The following is a 16,554-nucleotide window of genomic DNA, read 5'->3' on the forward strand; positions in this document are numbered from 1 at the left end:
GCCACAACACCTTCATCATGTATAGCAGTTACTTCACAGATGTGGGCACAACTGAGCCTTGAGTTTTATTAAGAAGTTAATAACCTACTCCAAAAAGATCCAATATTCTTTGTCCAAAAATTTTCATTACACCAAGACTTGTGTCTATCTTCTAATGCTAAGTCTGGAGGTACAAAATTATCCTTCCAGTGGAAGAACACAATGTTCATTCTCCAATCAAAAGGCCGACCCGCCTCCTTTGGTTTTCCCCGTCAACACATCCTTCGCCTCGTTAATCTTTGAAGCAAGGTAATGACTTCCACCCGCATCTGGATGGTTGGCGACCATAACCCTCTTGTGTGCCTCTTTGACCTTCTCTGTGTTGGCAGATTCCCTAGAAACATCAATGAAAACAGACGGCAAAGAGAATCATTAGGTCCTAAATTACAGGTAAGAATATTTTTCACAAAACTGTAAATACTTCTAAAATTCAAATTAAAAAATGACTGGTCAAACAATTAAACAGATTCAAATTCTGTTCAATTTTGAAGAGCTAACAAAAGATTTGATTCAGTATGTTGGCATGAGGCAGTACATCTAATTGAACACTTGAAACCTCTCACACACTAGGCAAAAAAAGCATGGTATTTATTTTGGATAAAGTGGAAAACAAACAAAACTGGGAATCAGAACTCTGAAGCTATGTTGCCAAAACCGCATAGCTAATCTGAACTCTGAAGCTGTGTTCCCAACACCGCATACTTGTTTACTTACAGCTGACGAAAGGGGCAGCTCTACTATTCGATACTCGGATAAATATCTGATAGGAATGTCCAATCATGGATGTTTAGAAAATATCTAAAGGGCCACTAGTGACAAACTAACGCACATTTACTGGTGGTAGCATAGGTGATATTGGGATGCTATGCATAATCCATCCCAGGGTACCCGCGGGGTCACAAGATATCCATAAGCATAAATATTTTGTGATTTGGTCTCCAAAATGCAGGGCAGCGTCTTTTCACATGTAGGCCGTTCCAATTTTAGAATACAACCTTAAGCCAAGATATATTCTCATCCCACATGCCACTGAGGTGCTGCTTATCTTATCTCACTCTGCAGGCTTTGCTCCACCAGCCACTTTGACCTCTACTCTTGCTCCTCTCCTCAAACACTAGCTGCTAACACGGCACTACAACAGTGAGTGATCAAGAACTCTACTCCAGTACATATTCTAAATGGTTGAATCTTCCATCTCAATTCATATTGTCCAAACGTAGCTGTTGCGTCATTCTAATAAAGCTTTCCATCAAAATCCCTACTTAATTGGAAGGAATAAAGTTTCATTTGCTTTATTTGCAATTTGTCCAGTTGGAAACTAATGTAGCACCCTAAAACACAAAAACAAAACTATTATATGTTTACCATGGTAACTTGCAGTTACTAATCCTTTGCATGTAATGTAGTTTAGAGTGTACCATGGACTATCTTATTTTCATTATTATATGCGTCTTAGCAATACTTATGTCAAATGAACTATTACGTGCATTTTCCAAGGATACCTTACTAGAGTATTACTATTACATGGACAAAATTTGTGCATAAGAGGCAAAAGATAGCAAGGAGAAAGACTAGATCTGGAAATTTTCTAGTGTTTGTATGTTTTTCCACTCATTTGTTGCCATTTCTAAAACCAAACGATTAGCTGCTTCTAGCTGAACATAATTTAGAAAGCACTAAATAATTGAATACTCATATGCAAGAACAACTGACTGTGGTTCAGATATGATAAAAAAGCTTTATGTAATTTGCACCTGACACCAAGGATTAATGCAGCTTCCCTTCGGTTCATTGTAGGTTGAAAGCCACCTTCATAGAATTTGCGCATCCTTGGAACTATAGGCCTTGCCTTATAAGCTTGCCAAGCTTGGATGCCATATCTACCAGCAAGAGCAGTTGCTGCAACTGCAAGTCCTGCTATAAGAGGCGTTGCCTGCAAAAATTGGATAAAAGTAAATAGCAACAACTACAACTCTGTCTTCTTGCATATCTGGCTTTTGAGCTCTTTCTTTTCTGGGGTACTCGCTATACTCATGCATCAAAGTGAAAGTAGAACCATCGAATCAGATCATCAAATGACCAGAAGTTAACATATAAGTAAGCATATATTGATAAGATGCATGAAATGGCAATAAGAATTAGCTTTTAGGTTTCACAGTAACCAAACATCACATCCATTAGATGACTATTATAGAAATCTTAGGTAATGTTTAAGATATAGCAAAGAAATAATGCATTCGTTTCAATTTGGACTCATTCTAGCATTAATCTAGCTATAATTACACAGACATTGTACCGAAGCATCACATATCATCCAAAAAACAAAAAATCTTGTTTTAGCCTAAGGAGATGAAATTCTAGGAGTTTTCCTAGCCTGATTCCATCAGCGGGGCATTACAGGTACGACTGCTGGCCTGCAGCTACTAGGATACGGCAGCCTCTGAACATGTCACTTTAACCAAGGCCTTATTTCGCTTGAGTTTGCAAGAGGATGGGAAGCCACACGGATGCGAGTTACTGCCGGCGACACAGCGCCAGGAGCCAGGCTGCCAGCAATGGCGCAGCTGCTGCTGGGCGGCACCCATGGAGACAGGGGGAGAAAGATGCGGGCAGGGTCGTGGGCAGATGAGGCGAGGACGAAGGAACTCAACGAGGAAAACGAGGGACGCGAGTGAAATAAGGCGCGTGGAGGCGTAGAGCTTACCATCCCAACCAGCGATCAATCCGGCAAGGAAGTCCGAGAGGCCACGCACAGCGATGGAATAGAGCCAGGCGATAGAGGTGCCGGAGCTAGGGTTACGGTGATCACCGGGGCGGAAGTCGGCGTGACGGGCTGACGGCGTCGCGTCTGGGGAGAAGTTGGAATGCTGGGGAAGGACCTGGAATGGGAGAGAACCCTAGTTGGGCTTGGGCCTCCTTCCAAATCCGGCCCCTCTACACATCACAAGTGAAAGAGAGCAAGCAAATGGCGCGGGCCCAGTTGTCAGCTGCACGCACCAAAGCGCACGTGCAGGTCCAGCATGTAAAATCCGCTTTCCAAGGAAGAAGACGGATTCAGCCCGACAGCACACGCCTTCCCCGTCTCGTCCTCCTCTCGCCGCTCTCTCTTAACAGCGAAGCAAGTAGACGCCATCATCTCCAGTCTCCACGCGCTTCATCCGCCAGTCCGCCTTATTTTAGGTTCCTTGCCAAGTCCTCCCCCCCCCCCCCTCCCCCGCCTCACCCCGCGTTAGGTAGCCTGCTTCCGATCCCTCATCTCAATCCGCTTTTCGCCATGGGCGCCGCCGCCGACAACCACGAGGAGGAGTCGAGCCCCCTCCTCCCAGCTGCGGTCAGCGCCGCCATCCCCGCGGACGAGAAGCCCCCGCAGGCGCCGGCTCTGGCTCCGGAGGCCACCAAGCTCTACGCCGATGGGGTCCCCGTCGTGATGGGCGAGCCGGTCGCGGCCCACGCCATCCCGCGGGAGAGCTGGAGCTCCGGGATCCTCTCCTGCCTCGGCCGCAACGACGAGTTCTGCAGCAGCGACCTCGAAGTGTGTACGTGCCCCTTGACCTAAGAGAATCAGATCCTTTTTGTTCGAGCTGTGCTTAATTTTCGAGAGGTGCGCGGTTTCACGTTTGGGGATCTCGGGGAGGAGCAGGTGGTGGTATTACCTCTGTCGTGCTCGATTTTAGTTGAAATTAGTAGATTGTTTGGGAAATCTTCGGTAATTTCCACAATGAGAGGCCTAGTTGCTGTTAGATTCGCTATGCAATCGACGGTGATTACAATTTCTGTTCAACATGTCTGACTTTTTGGCGTAATTTTGTAGCTGAACATAAATTAGGATTTAGGATGCTGCATGAATATTTAATTGAATTTCTGTGAATTCAAAGTGTTTCGCTTATTAATACCAAGTATGAAATCATGGCAAAAAAAGTCCTGATAACATGAATTTGCATACGTATCTATTACATGATATTGAACAGATCTTCGTAATGTGACCCCCTTTCCTGTCTAAATGGTCCTTTCTAGCTGGTGAATCCTGTAAAGCTGGTCTGAATACTAGACTCTGTATAAGCCATTTTGGGGTTAACCTATTTTTCCTTGACAAGGATGTGCCTTGTGCAATTTGTTAGGAACTTGCAAACAATCGTATGACACCTCTAACCTGATATTCATAAATTAATAGTTCTAAAAGGTGCTAGGTAAATTTCACATCTTAACTCTAATTATTGACTTGTAGATGGCAAGCTGAATTTTGTACAGGGCTGTTGTATTCGACATGTACAGGGGTATTGGCTAAATTTTCTATTGGCACCGCTGTCCTAATTGGCTTGTGCAATACTGCAATTAAGGGATGAGCTATATTGTCTATGGAAAGTGCTGTTCTAACCAGCCAACGACAGCTGATTTACTCCTATAATGGTTGATTGATTGTGACTTCGTTTGATCCATGTCTAAGTTGTGATGGTTTACCCCCTTCAACTAAATACCATTTAGTTTGTTACTTTGCTAGTTTTGTTTGATACTCTTATGGCCATATTCTTGCTGTGTATTTGGTGAAAAATAGTCGTGTTTGTATGTAGAGTATTCCCTGAAGGCTGTCCACTATAAATCTTTCCCTATCAGATTTAGTCATCATGTCTTAAGTGTCATGAGTTTAGGTTCAGCACACACTGTATTGATTCACAATTGTACTTTTACATTGTGCAGCAGCTCGTAGTCCGGATAATATATTGCCTAAAAAGAACGTGATCTTAAGCCATGGGAATAGGGAGGAGCAGGTGACTTTGTCAGCAGTAGGATTATTGCTAACAGTTGCCATGAATTGATGGTTTCTGAACTTGTCCTATGAAATTAGCAGTTGAGCCTTTGTTCCCATAGTACATGCACTTCACAAAATGACAGCCTACGAAATTCTTGATTATGTGTTTTTCTTGTACCTTGCAATTTTAGAGGATCTTGTCAAGCTCCTCTCTGTTTTTTTTTTTTAAAAAAATGGAAGTTTAACCAAGAACTAATTACATATTATTTGGATGTTATCAGGTCTTCTTGGAAGCGTAGCACCATGTGTGCTGTATGGCAGTAATGTTGAGAGGCTTGCGGCTGGACAAAGCACTTTTGCAAACAACTGTTTGCCTTACACTGGTCTCTATATGCTTGGAAACTCCCTCTTTGGGTGGAACTGCCTAGCCCCATGGTTCTCTCATCCCACTCGTACAGCTATTCGTCGGCGCTACAATCTCGAGGCAAGTGTTTATGGGCTGGCTTCCCAGCTTTTTAAAATTCTCCACTTGTCATCTGTAATTGAAATTTGTATATAGCTGGACTCTAAACTGAGAGTAGCAATTTTACAATGGCTTGGGTTTGTCTCGACTCTATAGATTTTCAGTTCTCTATCTCTGTTTGGATTTAGGACTTATTCTAGCTCTGTCTCAAATAATATGCTGACACGGTTCTTTGAATACTTCTCTGTGCAGGGTAGCTTTGAGGCTTTCACCAGGCAATGTGGGTTCTGCGGCGGTCTGGTCGAGGATGAGGAGAGACGCGAGCACCTAGAGGTTGCCTGTGACCTTGCAACCCACTACCTCTGCCACCCCTGCGCCCTCTGCCAGGAGGGGCGCGAGCTGCGCCGCAGGGTCCCCCATCCCGGTTTCAACAATGGGCGCTCCGTCTTCGTCATGATGCCACCCATGGAGCAGACGATGGGTCGTGGCATGTGAGCAATTCCAGCTCCTGCCCTTGCCCTGCTCTAGTTGGATCTGTGCTACCTGTGATGCCTTCGCCGTGTAGTCTGTCGCCCGTAAATACGAGTTGTGATATGTGATCATGTTGTGCTCCGTGTGTGGACTGCTGTACGGATTCTGAATTGTATTGTATCACCTGTGTTTGTGGTTCGTGGTCCTCCATCGACTTGAGAAATTCAAAATATCAGACTAAAGTTTATCCTTGGTATGTTTCTTTTTTATATGGGAGACTACACATCACTGAATGACGTCTAAGATTCAACTTGCTTATGGCCAGTTGGAATATTAAGATTGATATGAAGTGAATCCTAACTGGACATATTCGGTTACAAACAGGTGTGCCGTCCCCGTTGACTGTTATCGACTTCTCTTGTCAGGAACTCAGTCGGGATGGTTTGGTTTGTTGGAGCTGACCACACTGATCAGCCTCCCCTCACGAACTCTTCTGCACAAATGCAAGCAAGCACTCCCTGCTAGCTACATTCGGTGGATGGAAAAAAACACAGGCTAATAGAGATCACTGATACACACACGAGAGCACTAGCAGCACGGCACACCAGTGGTGCTCTTTTTTTCTTTTTCACCACACAAATAAACACAGATTACAAGTCCTAAATAAATACATCCGGAGCCATGTTTTGGCCGCACGATCCAGCCAAATGCCGCATCAGTCCATCGACCATACATGCGTCCATGCAAACAGACTAACCTAATGTTCTTGCTCCTGGACCAGCGCCGCCACGACTCGATCGACCAAGCACCTTGCTGCACGCGCACCTGCAAGCCTAACTCCAATGACACACGTGCACACACAACACATGGCTGCCGACGATCTGCTTGCAATTGCAAATCCTGGCCACTACGCCATGCTGCATAACAAATACGAACACAACTAACATGCACCCAGCAATGCTAAACTGACACATGCGCACACCTAGCAAGATTATGTCTAGTCTAACATTGCCTGCCGACGAGCAACTGGGCCACCGTGGTAACAGCAACGGGCATATATGGGCCAGATCCATCATTGGGCCGTTCAAAATGAAAATGCCACAGCGAGGCCCTCGATTTTCTATGGGCCCATGTGTCTAATTGGATCACATCTACGGTGTTGTTCCTTCGACTTTACTCCCGGCCCGAGCGGCCGCGCCTCCAAATCCCGGGGGCAGAGGAGAGTCCGGGGAAGAAAAACTAGAAGACGCAGCCGACGAGCTCCGCCGCCGGAACTCAGAGATGGCCGACGGAAGCGCCTCCGCCTCCGCCTCCGCCTCGCCGTCCTCCGCTTCTCCTCACCAGAACCACCGAGATGCCATCAAGTTCTCAGGTTCGACCTCGCGCTCGCTCCCCTCGTGTATTCTCTCGCTTGCGTGGCTCTTGTCGTTCGCCGGGTACTTGCCGCGCACGGCCGTGGCACGAGCCCTGGCCGCGCCCCCTTAAGCGCGTGTGGCGGTTCCTTTGCTCAAGTTATGAGGTCCGACGAGCGCGAAATTTCTTCGCTTGGACTTCTACTAGAGGAACCATCTCCCGACCAAGGTTCGGGAAGTGTTAGGTAGAGCTGATGATTAGAAGGTTGAATAGTAAATGGGACTGGCGGAGTGCCCCTTACTATGCGTGCTTGTGTAGCGACTTTAGTAGGTAATCAAGGTGGGAAGCACTTGAGTGATATTTCTTGAGGAGCTGAAACCTGGCGAATTGGCATGAGGAACAGCAATTCGACATCTGTGCCTGAAAATTAGAGAGTAGCTGGGTACTAGTATAAAGTGAAATTCACTTTTGCTTACTACCTTGGCTAAAAGGAGTACAAATCTAAATTTCTGGTCATCAGGGCAAGCTGTTACATCAGTTCCATTTTAGCGCCATGTTTTTAAGTTTATATTCTAAAGCTGAAATCCGTACATGATTATTCAAACTACCATAACAGTTTATTTCTTGACTAGCAAATGTGTGATATAGAAGGTTTCTATGCTAGGTTAACTCTGTGCTATCATAAAAAATGAGTCATCTGTGAGCAAAAAGGATTATGTCACAACATATGCAGAAAAATAATGTATTTTGGTGCATCATACTTGTTTTGGAGCATGATGCTAGTCCCTATAGCTGTTAGCCTTTCATCGGTTCGGTGTCTGGTTGCAGTGCACAATTCAGCATCTAGCCGGAGGAGGGAACATGCTATTGCAGTAGGGAAGGAAAGAAGGGAAGCCTTGATGCGTGCAAAGCGTGTATGTCGAGCTCCTCTTTTTGGCAGTGACAAGACTGTAATGGAAGAGGGTGATATGGTTATTGATGAGGAGAAAGCAGATCTTGAAGCACGGACTGCTCAAGCTGTTGAAGAATTGAAATCTGCTTTATCAACCCAGTATGTCTCCACTATTGAAATATCCTTGTGTGTTAATATAACCTTGCTCTGGGTATATTATTTGATAATCTGAATATTGTAGAGTTGAAATCTGTTTTATCAACCACAGTATGTTTCCACTATTGAAATTTCCTTTTATGTTAATATCAACCTTGTTCAGGGTGCATTGTTTGATAGTATACTTGTCCTGTTACTCTATGTTTGAGTTCTATACTTGTATTCCATCACAGGTGATCAAGATTCATCATACAGTTTTTGTTTATGGTGCATGGGAAGAATTATTTGTGCATGTTCTTAATCATCTCACTCTTAGATTCCATAAGCTTAGGCTGCCATTGTTATGGTTCATAGATATTGACCAAATTTCACTTCATTTGTCAGACATGCCTTTTCTTTTAAAAAACAAAAAAACTTACGTTAGATTCTCCACTTGAATATTGACATTGATACGTTGTAAGCAGAAAAAGGCTTGCTCTGAGTGCTTGTAACTTTTTCTCTCTGACAAATATAAAAGCACATATCAGAAGTACTCACTATTTGCTTTTGATTGCTCTTAGGGGAAAAGGGGCTCAGAAGAAGAAAATAGAGGTGCTTCGTGCTTTAAGACGTTTGTTGTCACAGTCTGAAGTACCTCCTGTTGAAGCAGCAATTAAAGCTGGAGCGATACCTCTTCTAGTGCAGTATCTGTCATTTGGATCATCAGATGAACAGGTTGGGTCTGTTCCACTTATCTTTCCATAGTTGTAAACGTGTAATGGTACTACAAAACTGAGTAAACCTTTCAATTTAATCTGGCAAAATCCTTACTTATTAATTATTATCAGTTTCCTGTTACAATGCCGGACGTTGATCATTCAGATGGTACTTGATAAGTTAATGAAAATACCCATTTGATATTTTCTCTTATCAACTCGTGTGTGTTTTCCCTGCAGTTGCTAGAGGCAGTTAATGGAAATATCCATTTGATATTTTCTCATATCAAAATCATGTGTGTTTTCCATGCAGTTGCTAGAGGCAGCTTGGTGCCTTACAAACATAGCAGCGGGGGAACCAGAAGAAACTAAGTCCTTACTGCCTGCTCTACCGCTGCTCATTGCTCACCTTGGTGGTCAGTTTTCTCTCTATTCTTGGTTAAATGTAAATAATGTTTATTTTTTCCATTCCCAGTAGGATGTGATAATTGCCTCTAGTCGTTTATAACATAGTGTTTTCCTAAAGAATAGGTTGGTTTTCCTCAGTTTGTTCTATACTTATTAAAAATTGTAATCTTTGTATATTGGTTAGAGAAGAGCTCCACACTTGTCGCTGAGCAATGTGCATGGGCCATTGGTAATGTTGCTGGTGAAGGAGCAGACCTGAGAAGCAAATTACTCGCTCAAGGTGCTTTGTGGCCCCTTGCTCGTTTAATGCTGTCAAACAAGGGTTCTACAGCAAGGACTGCTGCTTGGGCATTGTCAAATCTTATCAAGGTTGCATTGATGAACTCCCTTGCTTTTATTGTGCGTCTGAACTCTTGTTATGTCACAGAATCATTTTACCAGGGTCATATTTAACCATTAAGGAATGAACAGGACTTAAGCACAGGCTCAAACTTAAGATGAGCTTGAGCCCATTCAAGAAGAGTGCTACTAGTTTGTAAAGTTTGAGCTCTATTTCCCCCCAACAGAAACTTAATCTGTATTTGTACTGAGATGCTTAGGCCTCTTTCGAAAACATCTATCTAGCTTATGTTATGTGGTCATACAAGTTAAATTGCTCCACACTATAAGTTTCAAATCTTGGCAGTAACCACACCGCAATAAAAAGTCCCCATGGGTTAGTAATACTTGTTGGTTTTGTTGATTTGAGATGCTATTTCCAATTTTTTCAAGAACTAGTGCTGTTTGAATGTTAGATGATCATCACAAGTTGAGAAAATGTAGAGAAAGAGGAAGGTAAAAAAATGAGCTTACGGAAAACACTGTGTTGCCAGCTGGTCTTGGAACCCTCTATGGGTTCCAGGATGTGTTATAATATAAAAATGAAGTGCTGCCAAATATATCAGCTTGGCATATATGAACGTAGCTTCCGGCCTAGCATCATTTTACTAAAACATTTGTTTCTCTATAACCCAGGGGCCTGATCCCAAGGCTGCGAATGAGCTTATTAGCATTGACGGTGTGCTGAATGCAATCATACGGAACTTGGAGAAGGCGTATGTTTTACCATATGCACATCTTTTTATTTTGTGCTCTATTTATTATCCTGCTCTCTCAATTAAATGAGCTTCTAAAAGTTGGGATATGGATGTTCTCATGTTAGTTCCTTAATCACTATAAATTATAAAAGGGTCCAGTTATTTGCTCCCTGATCTTATGCTTTTTTATGTACGGAACATTATAGCTACTTAAGGTGCTATTCGTATTGATTCACTGGCTTATCTTCCTTCCACTTGGGCATATTATAGCAACTGTATTTGCTTTCGATCTTTTTATCTTTTCATTTGTCATGCCATATTCTTTTGCCACTAGGCACAATGTTCTCTGTGCACTTTAATCCTGGTACTCGTATTGTGTTGAGCTTTCTGAAGAAATGACATAACTACCTGAAATATTGCTTTGCTCATAACTGCTACTGATGGGTGGTTTTGGGTCCTTCAGGGATGAAGAGCTAGCAACTGAGGTGGCGTGGGTAGTGGTCTATCTTTCAGCACTTTCAGAAAAAGCTACCAGCATAATAGTAAGAAGTTCGGTGCCTCAATTGCTGATTGGACGCCTCCTATCATCTGAGAATTTGCAGTTACTCATTCCGGTATAATCTGATTTCTCCATCACATATCGGTCCTTTGCGTATTCACAGTTTTGGCACTTATCCTGAAATGAAACACGTCATTTACACACTGTTGCCCAGCAAAATAATCTGTGGTTTATAGAATGAGATATACTTGTAACGATGTTATCATAAAGATGCTGATAATGACTTGCAGATTAACAGAGTTGCATTTAAGCTATATTGTATAGCTAAGGATCATGTTTCTTCCAACTACCAGTAAATTAGGCAGCTAATAAATATCTAACAAGTGTATGTGATTTCGCAGCACAGACAGATTGACTCTTCTATTTCAAATTAGGTACTTCGCAGTTTAGGAAATCTTGTAGCCGGTGATGGATACATGGTTGATTCAGTCCTAATTGTTGGAAACAGTATCACAGGTTAGCCTGAAATGATACACATTTTGTCTTCCGAGAGTATGTCATAGTTTTCCAAGTACTGACTATATGTTCTCAGATCAAGCCTTATCAGGTCTTGTAAAGTGTTTGAAGAGTGACAATAGGGTTCTCAAAAAGGTATGCTTTTGTTTGCTGGTTAAATTTCCATATTTTCGACTTAAGAAAACATATACGATTCTTAATCAATTTCGTGGACTGCTTATATAGGAGGCATCATGGGCCATGTCAAATATTGCAGCAGGCAGTTTCGAGCACAAGAAATTGATCTTTGCCAGTGAGGCGATGCCTCTGCTGATGCACCTCCTCATGACTGCACAATTCGACATCCGCAGGGAAGCAGCATATACCCTGGGCAATGTGTGTGTTGTCCCAGCAGGAAATGCTGGGCCCCCAAATATAATTGTGGATCATTTGGTCGCTATCATAAATGGTGGGACCCTTCCTGGGTTTATAAATTTGGTGAGATCTGCTGACATGGAGAGCGCGAGGCTTGGGCTTCAGTTCCTGGAACTGGTGAGAGAATCTGGAACTGTAAAACTCTTGGCGTTGTCTTTCATCAAGTAGCGCACAGATTAAACTTAAACTGGATAATGTTGTAGGTGATGAGGGGATACCCCAATGGACAAGGTCCAAAGCTCGTGGAGAGGGAGGACGGCATCGAGGCTATGGAGAGATTTCAGTTCCATGAGAACGAGCTGATGAGGAATATGGCCAACGGATTGGTCGACAAGTACTTTGGCGAAGACTATGGCCTCGATTGAGTTCCTGGTTCCATCCATACATCTGTGTAAACTTGAAGCCGAAGCCCTTGAAGGGTTAAAAGTGTGATTTGTAAAATGCAATTTCACGATCCCTGAATGGAAGGTGGCCGTGTACTTTAGCCCTTGATAACGATGCATCGGAGGCTGTAGTTGGAAAATGTGTGTGAAGCGTGAACTGACTGTGAACTATGGATAGTGCAAGTAAACTGTCGATATGGTTGGGCATGTTGTACGATAGTCAAATAGAAGTGCTGGAATAAAATGGACCTGCTGTTTCCCTTGTCTTGCGGCCATTTGCCCAAGTAACTTGAAATATGAACAGACTGTCGAAATGCCTATTTTTTCAAGTGTATATATGCTGCATTTGTTGTAAGTGGCGGTATGATCTCTGATAAACGTTAAAACGTATGTATCACCAATTCACCATAGTTACAGTAGCAGAGAAAACTCATCCTTCTAGCCCAAAACATCACTAGTAATCTTGAGCCTAAAGCTGAACCAAAGGAAGTCAATCAAAAGCTACGAGGCTGAGGCTTTCGTCTTGCTGTTCTCCCTCGCGCGCATTTGGTCGAGCACGTCCCTGGCGGGCGGCGAGATGGTGGCCTCCCACTCGGCGAGGTCCGCCTCCGCCTCCGATGCCTCCTCGTCGAGCCCCAGCCGCCTCATCCCCCTCGCCATCACCCTGTACACGTACTCGTCCACGTCGAGGCCTCCCCTCCTCACCGCCGCCTCGTACACCTTCCACGCCGCGCGCCCCCGCCCCTTGGCCACCAGCGCGCGCAGCAGCCTGGTGAGCTTGTACACGTCCTCCTCCCCGTCCACGAACCCGCCGCCGCGCGCCTTCTCCTCCAGGAACGCCTCCACGAGCGCGTCCACGGCGTCGTCCGATGCCGCCGGCGCGGAGGAGACGAAGGTGGCGTAGAGCGCCGGGTCCGGGCGGTACCAGGGCTCGGCGCGCGCGACGTGGAGCGCGGCGAGGGCGAGGGACCAGTGGCCCTGGCGCTGGAGCTCGGCAATGGCGGCCACGAGGTCGGCCTTGAGCAGGCGGCCGAGCGCGGACGAGGCTGCCGCGGAGGCCGCCGCCGGGGAGCGGTCCGCGGCGGTGAGGCGCTTCAGCGACTGGATGGCGAGGATGGCCTCCGTGGAGAGCGACCGCCCGCGCTGGAGCGGGCCCCGGTTGTCGCGCGGGCCGCAGGTGATTGTGCTCGCACCCTGCCTGAGCCGCGCCGCGGGCCCCGGCGCCGGCCGGGAGCCCGGCGCGGGGCGCGGGACGAAGAGGAGTGACGCCATTGGAGCGGAAGGGAAGCGAGGAAGGGAAGGAAGAAATCGAAGAGGGGTGAAGAACCAGGCTGGGCCGCTGGGGTTTGGGTTTCTGATGGGATTCTGACGACGCGCTGGGAGCCGTCCGATCCTCCTCAATATTCGCGCGGCATGATACGGCGTGGCCACTGGGAGTGGGGTCCGCCGGTCAGGCCCGTCAGGGACATCGTCTCGCTGTCGCCTGCCAGGAAATAGAAAAAAAATCCTTGCCAATCATTGAGCTCAGCTCCGCCAAGCCCGAGCTGACGAAAAAGCAGCGGCGGCCGCACACGATCCAACCAACCACCGGGAGAAAAGCAACCAACCACTCCATGCCTCCCACGCTGCCCCGATTCTAAGCTAGTCGGCTGCCATTCCGTCCCATCCATTGGCTATTTGGCTCCCTTCGCTCAGTCCACCTCTCCCCCACTCCTCATCACTCTGCTCTCCTCTGCTCTGCCCCAATCAGTGCTGCCATCCACTGACCCGCCGCGAGCGCCAATGGCGGCCGCCGCGGCCCTGGCCGCCGTGCTAGCGCTGTCGTGCTTCGGCGCGTCCGCGACGGCCGCGACGGCGGAGGCGGAGGCGGACCGCATCGCGAGCCTGCCGGGGCAGCCGCCGGTCAACTTCTCCATGTACTCCGGGTACGTCACCGTGGACGCGGCCGCGGGGCGGGCGCTCTTCTACTGGCTCATCGAGGCGGCCGGCGCGCCCGCGGAGTCCGCGCCGCTCGTGCTCTGGCTCAACGGCGGGCCCGGGTGCTCCTCCGTCGGCTACGGCGCGTCCGAGGAGCTCGGCGCCTTCCGGATCAACTCCGACGGCAGGTCGCTCTCCAGGAACCGCTACCCCTGGAACAAAGGTCCGGTTCTGATTCCTTCCTTTTCATTGGTCACGCGCTCACGCTCGCCTCCCCTGATCGGGAAACATGTGGTAGCTTGTTTTGCTCATCGGAACTGGGATGGACTGGTTGGTTTGGTTGCAGTGGCGAACATGCTGTTCCTGGACTCGCCGGCCGGCGTCGGCTACTCCTACTCCAACACCACCGCCGATCTGTACACTGCCGGTGACAACAAGACAGGTGAATCGCGGGAGTACTTTAGCGGCAACTTGTGTGATGCTAGTACTAGTTCCATTCTTATATTATCGTTGTAGGCTTGTAGCTTTATTCTCACGGCTAGCTCCTGCTGATGTTGCTGTGTAGCTCATGATTCGTACAATTTCTTGGTGAATTGGTTGGAGCGGTTTCCGCAGTACAAGCATCGCGATTTCTACATCACGGGAGAGAGCTACGCAGGTGAATTCTGAATTGCTGTGAGAATTGATCGACTATAGGATGGAGATTATATATGCAGTTAGCGTTACCCAGCGATCACATTTACATTCCTGGAGCTCAATTTGATGAAATGGCTACCTTTTCAGGTCACTATGTGCCTCAGCTGTCTCAGCTAGTATACCGGAACAACAAAGGAATTAGAAAGCCAATCCTAAACTTCAAAGGCTTCATGGTCAGAATTTCTTGTGCTCATATTTCTATGGCTCTTAATTAGTTTGCTCATTTCTGCTCAGAATTGATCTAGTGTTCTGTCAATACTCTAGGTCGGAAATGCGGTAATTGACGATTACCATGACTACATGGGCACATTTGAGTACTGGTGGACACATGGGCTTATCTCCGATGAAACCTATGAGAACTTGCGGTTGGCCTGTGAATTTGATTCAGCTGAGCACCCCTCTAAGAAATGCGACAAGATCTACGATATCGCTGAGGCTGAGCAAGGGAATATTGACGCGTACAGCATCTACACGCCTACTTGTAAGAAGACTTCACTTCATAAGCGCAGGCTAATAAGGGGGAGAATGGTATGTTTGCTTTGCTAAAAAAAACTTGTTAACTTTCTGATAGCTGATGGTAGTACTGTACGTTGGATTTTCCCTAGGTTCCTTTGACCATTATGCGATTATTTATTGTATTATTCGCACACTTCTGAAAGTATAATAACTTATGAGGCGTATATGAGTGCAATGACCTATCTCCTAACAACATATTATTTCAAATGTAGCCCTGGTTGCCGAGAGGATATGATCCCTGCACCGAAAACTACGCGACAAAGTACTATAACTTACCTGAGGTGCAGGAAGCTTTACATGCCAATGTCACTGGAATACCATATGCCTGGGTAGCCTGCAGGTCTGTTCTGCTTGTTTCATCTTGTTTTGGTCACAACTATTAGTATGGCCACCAGTAAAGCTGCCTGTTCTTAATATTTTGCACTAAACACCACTGATTATTTGCAGTGATCCCATTTTTGACTACTGGAAAGATTCACCGAAGTCCATGCTTCCTATTTACCGTGAGCTTATCGCTGCAGGCATAAGGATATGGGTCTTCAGGTTCGTTGCATTTCTGTTGTGAACATGGTGCCCACTGAATTCCGAATATTTGAAAGTGGCAGAATTGCTGATGTTTGTCATAGCAAATCAAGATAAATTGATGACTATACAATGTGGGTGGTATGTTGTTTTGACTTGGTAAATGAGTGGATTTTAATCTCTTACATTGGACAATTTTGGCAGTGGTGATGCTGATTCTGTTGTCCCCCTCACCGCGACAAGATACTCCATCGATGCGCTCTCTCTACCAACCGTCACAAACTGGTACCCTTGGTATGACAATGAAGAGGTTAGTCAGTGACACTGCTAGAGGCCTACAGCAACAATGACAGATTGACTAGCTAGATTCTTTATTTTCAAAGCAATTTTTATCATGTTGTAATGTAATCTTTCTTATATAGGTTGGTGGATGGTGCCAAGTTTACAAGGGCTTGACGCTGGTGACTATCCGAGGTGCGGGGCACGAGGTTCCCCTCCACCGTCCGCGGCAAGGCCTGAAGCTTTTCGAGCACTTCCTGCGCGACGAGCCCATGCCCAAGCCTGTAGATAGCATTCAGACGTTTTAGAATGTGCTATCTCGCATGCCGAAGAAGAACAGGATGCGCCAAGCCATCTTGTTGTAAAACATTTGTTGCTTACATTTTCAGGTGAACCTATTTCGCCTGTCAAAACAAAAACAATAATCAAGATAGAATAATGCTCGTTGAAGTGGACTGGTTGGTTCTTTGCTTTTCGGTTTTCTTGTGTACCCAAAGAGGCAAACATGGCGA

General features: G+C 46.0%; 5 protein-coding genes across 5 annotated transcripts; 3 read left to right on the forward strand and 2 right to left on the reverse strand.

Moving 5' to 3' along the window:
* Positions 1-42: 42 nt before the first annotated feature.
* LOC112893554 (mitochondrial import inner membrane translocase subunit TIM14-1-like) lies at positions 43-2,948 on the reverse strand. Its single transcript, XM_025960945.1, has 3 exons — positions 2,744-2,948; positions 1,794-1,972; positions 43-373 (listed from the first exon to the last, which is right to left on the reverse strand). The coding sequence occupies exons 1-3, from the start codon at positions 2,744-2,746 to the stop codon at positions 217-219; spliced, it is 339 nt and encodes a 112-aa protein (XP_025816730.1). The 5' UTR covers positions 2,747-2,948; the 3' UTR covers positions 43-216.
* Positions 2,949-3,219: 271 nt separating this feature from the next.
* LOC112893552 (cell number regulator 8) lies at positions 3,220-5,976 on the forward strand. Its single transcript, XM_025960944.1, has 3 exons — positions 3,220-3,575; positions 5,068-5,270; positions 5,502-5,976. Exons 1-3 carry the CDS (start codon positions 3,314-3,316, stop codon positions 5,742-5,744), a joined length of 708 nt encoding a protein of 235 aa, XP_025816729.1. The 5' UTR covers positions 3,220-3,313; the 3' UTR covers positions 5,745-5,976.
* Positions 5,977-6,910: 934 nt separating this feature from the next.
* Positions 6,911-12,426, forward strand: LOC112895237 (importin subunit alpha-2). The gene is made up of 11 exons (XM_025963177.1): positions 6,911-7,092; positions 7,902-8,124; positions 8,682-8,835; positions 9,130-9,232; positions 9,409-9,593; positions 10,239-10,318; positions 10,764-10,914; positions 11,234-11,315; positions 11,392-11,450; positions 11,541-11,846; positions 11,933-12,426. The coding sequence occupies exons 1-11, from the start codon at positions 7,002-7,004 to the stop codon at positions 12,092-12,094; spliced, it is 1,596 nt and encodes a 531-aa protein (XP_025818962.1). The 5' UTR covers positions 6,911-7,001; the 3' UTR covers positions 12,095-12,426.
* Positions 12,427-12,457: 31 nt separating this feature from the next.
* Positions 12,458-13,478, reverse strand: LOC112895240 (protein THYLAKOID ASSEMBLY 8, chloroplastic). Its single transcript, XM_025963180.1, has one exon. It carries the CDS (start codon positions 13,382-13,384, stop codon positions 12,614-12,616), a length of 771 nt encoding a protein of 256 aa, XP_025818965.1. The 5' UTR covers positions 13,385-13,478; the 3' UTR covers positions 12,458-12,613.
* A 230-nt stretch (positions 13,479-13,708) lies between these two features.
* LOC112895239 (serine carboxypeptidase II-1-like) lies at positions 13,709-16,497 on the forward strand. Its single transcript, XM_025963179.1, has 9 exons — positions 13,709-14,252; positions 14,376-14,471; positions 14,595-14,687; positions 14,813-14,898; positions 14,990-15,253; positions 15,454-15,581; positions 15,689-15,784; positions 15,968-16,073; positions 16,186-16,497. The coding sequence occupies exons 1-9, from the start codon at positions 13,895-13,897 to the stop codon at positions 16,348-16,350; spliced, it is 1,392 nt and encodes a 463-aa protein (XP_025818964.1). The 5' UTR covers positions 13,709-13,894; the 3' UTR covers positions 16,351-16,497.
* Positions 16,498-16,554: the final 57 nt, after the last annotated feature.

Source organism: Panicum hallii, chromosome 5 (genome assembly GCF_002211085.1).
Source record: "Panicum hallii strain FIL2 chromosome 5, PHallii_v3.1, whole genome shotgun sequence".
Lineage (NCBI taxonomy): Eukaryota > Viridiplantae > Streptophyta > Magnoliopsida > Poales > Poaceae > Panicum > Panicum hallii.

Bases quoted from the DNA above. Each gene is read 5' to 3' on its own strand.
- LOC112893552 (XM_025960944.1), top strand. From the start codon at position 3,314: ATGGGCGCCGCCGCCGACAACCACGAGGAGGAGTCGAGCCCCCTCCTC. The intron at 3,576-5,067 runs GTACGTGCCCCT...GGATGTTATCAG, and splicing joins CAGCAGCGACCTCGAAGTGT to GTCTTCTTGGAAGCGTAGCA. The intron at 5,271-5,501 runs GCAAGTGTTTAT...TTCTCTGTGCAG, and splicing joins GTCGGCGCTACAATCTCGAG to GGTAGCTTTGAGGCTTTCAC.
- LOC112895237 (XM_025963177.1), top strand. From the start codon at position 7,002: ATGGCCGACGGAAGCGCCTCCGCCTCCGCCTCCGCCTCGCCGTCCTCC. The intron at 9,594-10,238 runs GTTGCATTGATG...TCTATAACCCAG, and splicing joins CATTGTCAAATCTTATCAAG to GGGCCTGATCCCAAGGCTGC. The intron at 10,915-11,233 runs GTATAATCTGAT...ATTTCAAATTAG, and splicing joins ATTTGCAGTTACTCATTCCG to GTACTTCGCAGTTTAGGAAA.
- LOC112895240 (XM_025963180.1), bottom strand. From the start codon at position 13,384: ATGGCGTCACTCCTCTTCGTCCCGCGCCCCGCGCCGGGCTCCCGGCCG.
- LOC112893554 (XM_025960945.1), bottom strand. The intron at 374-1,793 runs GTGCAAATTACA...TGATGTTTCTAG, and splicing joins GCATTAATCCTTGGTGTCAG to GGAATCTGCCAACACAGAGA.
- LOC112895239 (XM_025963179.1), top strand. From the start codon at position 13,895: ATGGCGGCCGCCGCGGCCCTGGCCGCCGTGCTAGCGCTGTCGTGCTTC. The intron at 14,688-14,812 runs GTGAATTCTGAA...CTACCTTTTCAG, and splicing joins CACGGGAGAGAGCTACGCAG to GTCACTATGTGCCTCAGCTG. The intron at 16,074-16,185 runs GTTAGTCAGTGA...TTTCTTATATAG, and splicing joins CTTGGTATGACAATGAAGAG to GTTGGTGGATGGTGCCAAGT.